This window comes from Apis dorsata, unplaced genomic scaffold (assembly GCF_000469605.1).
Source record: "Apis dorsata unplaced genomic scaffold, Apis dorsata 1.3 scaffold_157, whole genome shotgun sequence".
Classification (NCBI taxonomy): Eukaryota; Metazoa; Arthropoda; class Insecta; order Hymenoptera; family Apidae; genus Apis; species Apis dorsata.
Window position 1 is genome coordinate 390,349 of NW_006263447.1, and position 9,744 is coordinate 400,092.

Sequence of the window (9,744 nt, forward strand, 5' to 3'; positions counted from 1 at the left end):
TTTATATTCTTTTTTTAATTTTTTATAATAATTATATTTTATAAACATATTTTCACATTTTTATTTAAACAAAAAATGAATTTACTTTTATATAATATTTTAAAGCATTAATATATATCTTTATCTTCATTTTTATCAATCCTTAAAATACGAATCACGTACTATCATGTAAACTATGTAAATTTTTATATTATAAAGGTATACACATTTCTTAAAAAAGTTCGTCACATACTTACATGAATGGACAGCAGCTCATGAAGCTTCCTTTGATAAACTCAGATGATAAGTTATTTTTATACAAGCAGTATTGGCGCGATATATTATTTATGGCGTCCCAAGGATCTTACACAGGCGTGATATGCACACTAACAAAGCACCATGATACAGCAATTTAAGTGTAGCAAGATCTTCAATATTATAAGACTGTTTACAACAGCATTTTCCAATGAGCTATGTTCAAATACTGAACGTCTGATCTTTTATCACAAATGAAAAATGCCGAAATATAGTCAAACATTTATATATCTTTTACATTATTTATATATTTTTAAAACATTTATATATTTTTTACTTTAAAAGAATTTTACAATATCAGGATATAAAAGCATTAACATAAACATATACGTTTATAGATTTTATTTAATATTCGTTGTCACACTTCTAAACAATAAAATTGATGAACATTAATACATCTCCAATACATGAGCCAAAACAGTATTAGTGGTGCATCGTTTCCTATATAATATTGAACAAATAGATTATACCAATATATTAACCTTTTTATGCTCAATTTTGCAATTTTGGCAATCGTGTCACACATACAAATTGTATTTTGTACACACGATATTTTTTTCACATTTAATTATTAAATTATTTTATTAACAGTATCTGAATAGAACAAATTCGTAACTATAGTATTTTTATTTGATAAAAATTTAATAATAATGATAAATCGGCATTCATTATTTTTCTCACTACAAACACCGAAGGTTTTACCACTCTTAACACAATCCCCCGAGTACAGTTTCTACCGCGCTCATATTTCTCTAGTGCAAACTACTAGAATGACGTTGTTCATAAGACGAAAGATAAGGATAGCGATATTGATTTCAGATAATGTACATTAAGCTCCAGCAGGTGGCATGGCCACCAATCCTCGTCTTTCACACCACGTTGTTTTTCTCAGAAAATGATACGAATAGACATGGCACTGAGAAATCGCGAAATATAAGAAACAGGGGGTGAAAGTACACCCTCTAAACTGTCCTTGCTCAATTGCGCATGCGCACTGTGATTTAGGTCATACATATGACAAATGGACATTAGTTATATACATTGTAGAGTCTTCTTTCTTATTTTCAATTAAAATTAGGATTATTGTTTATTATAGTTTGAAAAAAATTACTATATCAATATTATATCAATTTTATGTTTTATACAATTTAAATATTGGCAATTTGATATAGAATATGTGTTTTGTAAACATTGACGAGATCGGGGTAGTAGTGCGCATCCTTGGCCTCGATGTTGGCAATCTTTGAATAAGTGCTAGCAGTGGTGTAGTCAAAAGAATTTCTAAAGCTATCGTAATGTTTGTTAGATTTTGTTTGCAAAAAAACTTTATTATTTGGATTAATTGTTTCATTATTCCATTATATAATTTTTGATCAATATTTAATTTAAAATTAATATCTTGTAAAATTCTTAGAAAAACATAGTTTTATAGATATATAAGATTTATATTTGAAAATGTTATTATGCATAATATTTTTCTTCTGAAATGATTTTTAATGCATACAATTCAAGCATGCGCTATTAAAATCAGGTCATTCGATGTTTGGCCGAAAGATAATTAAAATAACAAAAATAAGAAAATAAAAATAAGAAAACAAAAATATATATTTTGAATCGAAATTTAAAATTGAAAAATATTACTTAGTAAAAATATTATTATTAGTATCTATTAATATATTGGATGTATATAAAATGTAATAGTTAATTTAATTTAAATTATATTTGTAAAAGATCATATACTTTTTCGAATAAGTGTTTTATATATATGTGCTTAAATGTTCTATTTAATTCAACGCATTAGATATGCGTAACATTAATTCATGTATTACGAAATGTAAAATTAGTATCACCTTAAAGTGCATCTGCATAAGCGTAGATCATATAATAGATCATATAATAACATATATAAGTTAACAATTATGTATATAAATAAATTACAATTTAGAAAACATAAAAAAATAAAAATAATAAATTAAAAATAAAATCAAAAAAAAAAAATTATTTTACAAATTGGTGCTTTATAAATATAATATAATTTCTTTGATTATTTAAATTGAAGTACGTATATTTAGTCTCTTTTCAAGATTCATTTATTTCTTAAATTACTATTTTTCTCTTTAATATTTCTTTCTCTTATAAATATATAATATTTAAAAAAAGCTAAATAATGTTTTTAATTAATGAAATGATTTATTTTACATTGTATTCAGAAATAACGATTGCAGATATATGTAATCCATCATTCAATATTCATGTAATTCAATTAAATTCAATTATATTTCTAATTCTTATTTTCTATGTGATCTTTGATCCAATCAATATAATTGTAGACGCGAGTGAAGACATCCGGTTGACCTCTTGCACACGGTGTTCCCCAGGATACTACTCCGATTTGTACATTATCGGCAACTAAGGGTCCACCAGAATCACCCTGTGATTCAAAAATGAATCATTTAATACACATAATGTTTATGATATTATATATATTATTAAAATTATCTAAAAAAAAACCTTTTATTTATAAGTAAGATAAATTAATTATTGCATATTTATATGTTTGTAAATGAAATTGTGAATTAATGTCATAACATCAATATAGAAATACAATAATTACTTTGTTGGTGTAAAAAATTCGTACATCGAATAAAAGAATAAAAAAGCAATGATTTTATTTTATTTTATCGCGTAAGAAAGTTAAGGGTGCGCCTGATACATCCCGCATAGTTAATGTAATTCTTTTCAAACTAGGTGAGTGGAACTCAATGGTGCTCACTGTTACGCTTTCGTCGACACGGTTTTCGTCGACGAACTACAAATAAGAAAAAAAAGTGCCGCTTTAGTTAAGGGATCCTTTGACATGAAAGAGCCCTCTTCTAGAGTACTAGACATGAATGCACTTACGTGACAAGCGCCTTCACCCTTCTTGTTAAGTGTGCAGATATTGTCATTGGTGACACGGAAGCTGACATTTAAACATTGTTTTTGATCGATCACATTCAACTGAATATAGTATAATTCATTTGGCACTTGTCCAGGATACTTTGATGATTTGTATATAATTGGTATTGTGATTAATTGCCATTCAAATATATAAAAATAAATATATAAATATATAAGTACAATGATAATAAATAATAAAATAAAATTGTAAAATTATAATTCATACAGATCAATGCTTACGCTAGTAGTTCCCCAACCAGATAATACAGCAGGATAATCTATTTTATTGAAGTTTTCATTGGGTAATTGAATAGGCTTCACTTTGTCTCCGAAAATGATATTCTTATCCAACTTGATCAATCCAATATCGTTTCTGATCAATATAGAACTGTATTTTGGATGGCCAATTATTTTTTCAGATTGATAATTATCACCGCCTTTGTCTAAAGTATTAGTACCCAATACGACAGTTATTGCTGTATCATTAAAACTAAAATAATCGATAGGTAAAAAAAGAGGAAAATCATTTATTTAGAAATATAGAATATATAGAAATTTAATTATTATCAACCTTGATAAGCAGTGAGCAGCTGTCAATATCCATCTTTCATTTAATACTGATCCTCCACAAAAATGACGATTTCTATAACGAAGTGACGCTTGATAGGGATATTGCCCATCCTCTGCTACAGAACCACCGACAATTTTTGGAATTTCGTTTATATTTGCAGCTATATTTAATTATATATAAATAATTAATGTGGATTCTTAATTTAATATGTCAATAATTTTTTTAATCGATTTTTACAGTTTTTACGGTATTTTATTTTTTTTCTAAATAAGAAATTATTACCTGATGCTTCAAATATAAAAATAACAATAAAAATATTAAAAAATGAAAACATTTTAAGATAATAAGTTTTTTGTGACAATAGGTAAACTATCAACTTGGCATACTGGATATATTTGAGGAGTATTTATACTTTTAATGACCGTGGAAATTAAAGATATGCCTGGACAGTATTTAAATTTAGGTCAGATATTACCTAAAAAGCTTATTCAGATGTATCTCACATATACTATGATAAAAACTAAGAAAACTCATGTTGTTTATTTAAGAGGAAAACGATCCTAGACTAACAATATTAAAAATGTATTCGTTTATCTCTCAATGGGGGTTTCCTAATTATGGCTCAACAAAGAATAATCTTGCTATTTTTAGATAACAGGTTTGTCTACCTTATTTTATCTTCAGTTTTGTTTTATTTTCACTGATATTATCCTCATTTAAAATTTTTTTAGATTGCACTTTTTTAAGAATTCAAATTTATTTCTAAAGAAAATTTATTAAAATTATTTTTATTGACAGTTAAAAAATATTTTTCTGTTTGAAAGCTGATGTAATTCATGATATTACATGACTAATTTCGAAAGAATTAACGCAATAGTTATAAATTATATTTGTACAACAGAATTTTGGTTTCGATATACACTAAAAATTATTTGGTTTATTCGATTTGTGTCTATACATCGATGATTCAAAAAGGATTATTTAAGGGTCTTATTAAACGAGTGCGCAAGATAATTTAAAAAGGCATAAAGCTAACAATTTATTCCATTATGACATGACTCACCCTGATTATGTTCCATTCGGAGATGGTGGCTGGGTGATTGGCCTCATTCAAATTACATGGTAGTGGTAAGGGTCTAATTCTGTCATCACACACGAACGTACTGTGTGCTTAAATTAAATTTGTATTATTAAATATTATTATTAAGATAATATTTTTATTATACGCGTAGTAGCATATATAAACAAAAATAATTTTTTTTTCAATATCGAAATTGTATGTATAATTTATTTCGATGATTTAATTATTAATTGTGATTCAAAACAGATTAAATATATTGTGAAATAGATAAGGAACGAGGAGCATTATTCAATAATAATAAAAAAGAGAACAACAAAATCGTACAACTTGAACTTCCTTTATTTAAATGAATTAGAGGTAATATGAACCGTCGATGTAATATTGTTTATACAAAATCAATTGTTTAAAAAAATCAATTTCACTTTATATTCCCTGTTTTTAATTCTTGAATATTATCAATTATCAGAGAATTATCTAAAAAATGCGAACTATTGCGTATTATTCTTATTAATCAGAACTTCAGTATTGACAAATACATGTGAATTTCGCAACTGCTCATATTCCTCGTTGCATATATATATAAAATATTCATGTATTTCACAACCAGAAGTTAATAATCAGAACTATACCGCTTCTCCCGTGCATATAAGTAAATAAATAAACATAAAAAAAAAGCTTGGTCATAAGTAATCATTTCTATCGCGTATATATTTCTTTATTTTGTTATTCGAGCTATTTATGTGTATATATATATATATGTATATATATGTATATATATGTACATATATATGTATATATAAAGAGAATATATGTATATACATACATATACATATATATACATACATATACATATATATACATACATATATATACATATATATATATATATATATGTATAAATTGTCCGTACCCTTATATAAGTATGATCATTTACAAAAGCTACTATTACAGTATCACTTGCCAGTGACCACGCTTAATACACGCTTATTTTTTCGGTAAATCATTTAAAAGTGAATTTGTGTAATATAATATTTGAAAAGCGTGGATCATAGGCTTATTTTTTTTCTTTTTGTTTTATTTGTGTTCGTTTAAACATATATTATTGACCTTGTACCATATCGAACCGATAAAACCTTATGATTGTCTAATATTCTGAATATAACTGTATATTATAAATTGTGCCTTCTCATTCGAATGATGCTCCTTAGTATTTTAAGGGTGAGTGAGTATTTCTGTACGGCATGTCTTTTGTAACATTCGTTACATATAGAATAACATCGATAATATACTAAAAATATAAACATTATTTCATTTTTTTAAACATAAAAAATCATACAATTATAATTTAATAGCTAGTACATACAAAATTAAATGCCAGCACCCGTTGAACGAAACGGATTTCTTTTCAAAATGTATAAATCACACACAAAAAATTATTAAAATTTAAATGAAAATATTTTTCTGCCGTTGAAATACTCATAGAGACGTAATAAAAAAGAAATTATATAGAAAAAGAAAAAAAAAGTAACGAATTAAATAAATTTTTAATACAAAAATATTTAACTTACTTAATCTTAATTTTTATTCAGTTGAATAATATTAAACGTTATTTATGAAAATCAGAATATTTATGAATATCAGAATTAAAGATCATACGAAATATGCACATGGAAAATGAAAATAAAACTTACTTTATGCTTTTTACCTTTGACTTAAAATAGGAATTAGAGAGAATTCTATTTAAATAGGAATATTTTTAATAATAGTCAATTTATATTTTTATTTTTTTTGTTTTTGACTGTTGAGAATATTTTTTAAATTTAAATCAACTAAAAAATCCGCCTATTTTAATTTAATCAATTGTGTTTGAATTGATCAAAGATAAATAAATAAAAATATGTTTTAAACAAATTGTGCAAATCTAGTTTAGGTCTTTTTTAATGATGATTAATGAAGTAACCAAAATTATACGATAAAGTTACTTTGTATTAACATTCATTTAATGTAAATGTTGTAGAAAATATGTATACAGAAGATTAATACCCAAAATCGCAAATTGATTTAAAATATTTAGTAACTTAAATTCATAATATCACATGGTGCTGCCATCCAATATTGTAGGTGTGTAAGTGTATACAGAATGATGGCTATATTATATTCTAGGCTATAAAACTCCGTCACTTATTGGCTATAAAATATTTAAGTATATTATTGGGTTTTGGTTTACTAGTTGTCGGCCAAGAACGGGTCACTTCTCTTTGTATATCAATAGGTAAAGATTTAAGAACAGCTGCGTCAATTTTTGGAGACAATTGCATTGGTGATGAAGGACTGAGGCGAAGATCAGCCATTTCATTACTTGGAGATTCTCTGCGTCCACTTAACCATACTTCCAATCTTGTTTTTTTTGGTAAAGGTTCTATTTCATTCAATAAATCATCGTCCGTATTCTGATTATTAGTACCTATTGACTTCGAAATTGGAGATGAAGTGGTACTCATTGCAGAACCATCATTACTATCTTGATTCACACTCATTGGCGACCCGAGATTAATATCGGAAATACCTTCTTCTGAGCTTATATCTAAAACAGACTGAACTGCGACTTGTTTTCGTAAAAAAGACGTAATACTATTTTTTCCGGAAGATCTTTCCTCAAATTTTGTGAAAGCAACTCCTAGAAGAGTTAAATGGAATGGTTTAGAAACATCAACAGTACGATGAAATAATTTCATTGCTAATGTCAACATTTTAGCATGATCATAAACACCAGATTTTGAAGAAGGCAGTAAATGTTTTGGTAAAGCACATTGCCGAGTTTCCCTTTTACCCGAACTTGATTTATTAAAATCATGTTTTCTAACTGTTAATCTCATAGCAACCGGGATTCTTCCATCTTCCATAGCTAATTCTGTTAATCTTCTTAAAAGTGCCCCTAATCGCGATTCTACTTCTGCTACTAATGAAACACTTTTGAATCCATCTTCTAAACCTATAGACTGCTTTTTCCCTGTTGGTTTTACTACAGTTTCATCAATACCTTCAGCATTATCTTTTAATTTTCTTGCTAGATCAATGCCAATTTTCATTTCTAAGGTTTCTAAAGACGTTTTGCGTAAATCATCTATAGTCTTTATATTATTAGACATTAACAATTGTGTAGTTTTTTGTCCTACACCTGGTATTTTAGATACAGATCCTATATTAGATAATAACATAGGAGCACTGCATGGGAATATAAGTGTTTGTTGATTTGGTTTATGCAATGATCCTACTAGTTTTGCTAAAAGTTTATTATGTGCTATTCCTGCACTGCATGTAACATGCAAATCTTTATAAATTCGTTCTCTTATTTCTGCTGCAATTTTGGAAGCAATAATTAATCGAGCATGACAACCACAAGGACATTCTTCTTCAGAAGCTCCAAATATTTCACCAACTGGATTTTCATCTTCCATAGAAATATTTATATTTAATTCTGAATTATTTCCAGAATTCATGTATTTTTGTACAATAGATGTTACATCCATAAAGTTATCATCAAAACCCAGTCTTTCAACTAATGGAGTAAACTGATGTAATATTTCCAATATTTTAGCAGAAAAATGACGATAATTTGTTAAATCTTCACCATTTACCAAGGCCAGCCCTGGGCATAACCTTAAAGCTTCTTGTACCGACATACATTTTTTAATTCCATATTCTCGTGCTATATAATTGCTTGTCACTATCATATTTTTTTGTTGTACTCCTAATGGTTTATTTTCTAGCTCTGGATGCCTTAGCATCTCTACTTGAGCATAGAAACAATCAACATCTATATGAATTATAGTTCTTGGATGTCTTATAATTGCATCAAATTCAATGGAATCCATTGAGGTCAATTTACAAATAATGTAATACACTATTATTCATAGAATCTTTATCACATAAATATTTTATTTAATATTTTAACATGTATAATCTGTAAAAATAGTAAATATTTAATTAATATTAGAAATAATAAAAATAATTGATTTACAAATAATTATTATGATATATATCTATAATATAGCAAAATTTATTACCTTTTTAAAAAACAGATTTGATTAAAAATATATTTTTAAATGCATATTTTCATATTATTTATGATATTAACAAAGAATAATTTTCTTTTTGTTATTAACACACTTTAGCACAAATTTATATAATAATTTCTGAATATATAATTGTTTATTTGTCGATATGTTTAACTAGATGTATATCTAAAAAATAGGTTAAGTTCTTCAGTCAAAACATATAAATAATTTATTGTTTTTAACTTACATATGGAGGTATATAATTGTATAATTAGTTATCATTTTTATTCTTAAATAAATTAATTCGAAACACATTTATTAAATTAGTTTTATTTTATTATATTTTAGAATTTTCTTTAAATTATAAAGTAAGGTTACCATTATTTAATATTCATTTGAAAGATATATTGTCTCACAACCACGAATAACATTAAAATACAGAAATATTTTTATTTTTCAGAAATCCGTTAGATCATTAAATAGACATCAAATTGTAACTGGAACTTTTAAAAACACGAATATTTCACTTCCGAAATTCTCAGAAACTTTTTATAAATTTCATTGAAGAAATATATTTTTTTACGGCTGTTAAGTTTCGCTGTTAACACGAAACAAAACTATCGTAAAAACTAAATAGAAATTTGTTTACAAACTGTAATGCGACTAATTTATTTTTCACATGGTAGCCATGTTTTGAATTGTCATAGTATATCTTTCTATATATTACATATATATATCTATATTTATACACACGCATATATATACATGTTTATATATATATATATATATATATATATATA

General features: G+C 26.0%; 2 protein-coding genes across 6 annotated transcripts in view; both read right to left on the reverse strand.

Moving 5' to 3' along the window:
* LOC102675448 (tripartite motif-containing protein 2-like) overlaps positions 1–4,154 on the reverse strand; it is a 9,988-nt gene extending 5,834 nt beyond the window's left edge. For 2 of the 5 annotated variants that reach the window (XM_006613590.2, XM_031509483.1), the window contains exon 1: positions 237–1,281. In XM_006613590.2, the coding sequence (XP_006613653.1) occupies positions 237–256 (20 nt within the window). In that variant the 5' untranslated portion in view covers positions 257–1,281. Of the gene's footprint in view, positions 1–236; positions 1,282–2,600; positions 2,726–3,195; positions 3,334–3,474; positions 3,725–3,805; positions 3,966–4,087 lie in introns of those variants that run through there. The other 3 variants (XM_031509484.1, XM_031509482.1, XM_006613593.2) reach the window with 3 other exon arrangements.
* A 2,702-nt stretch (positions 4,155–6,856) lies between these two features.
* On the reverse strand, positions 6,857–9,658 carry LOC102676137 (DNA polymerase iota). The gene is made up of 3 exons (XM_006613595.2): positions 9,323–9,658; positions 8,954–9,130; positions 6,857–8,850 (listed from the first exon to the last, which is right to left on the reverse strand). The coding sequence occupies exon 3, from the start codon at positions 8,759–8,761 to the stop codon at positions 7,064–7,066; it is 1,698 nt and encodes a 565-aa protein (XP_006613658.1). The 5' UTR covers positions 8,762–8,850; positions 8,954–9,130; positions 9,323–9,658; the 3' UTR covers positions 6,857–7,063.
* Positions 9,659–9,744: the final 86 nt, after the last annotated feature.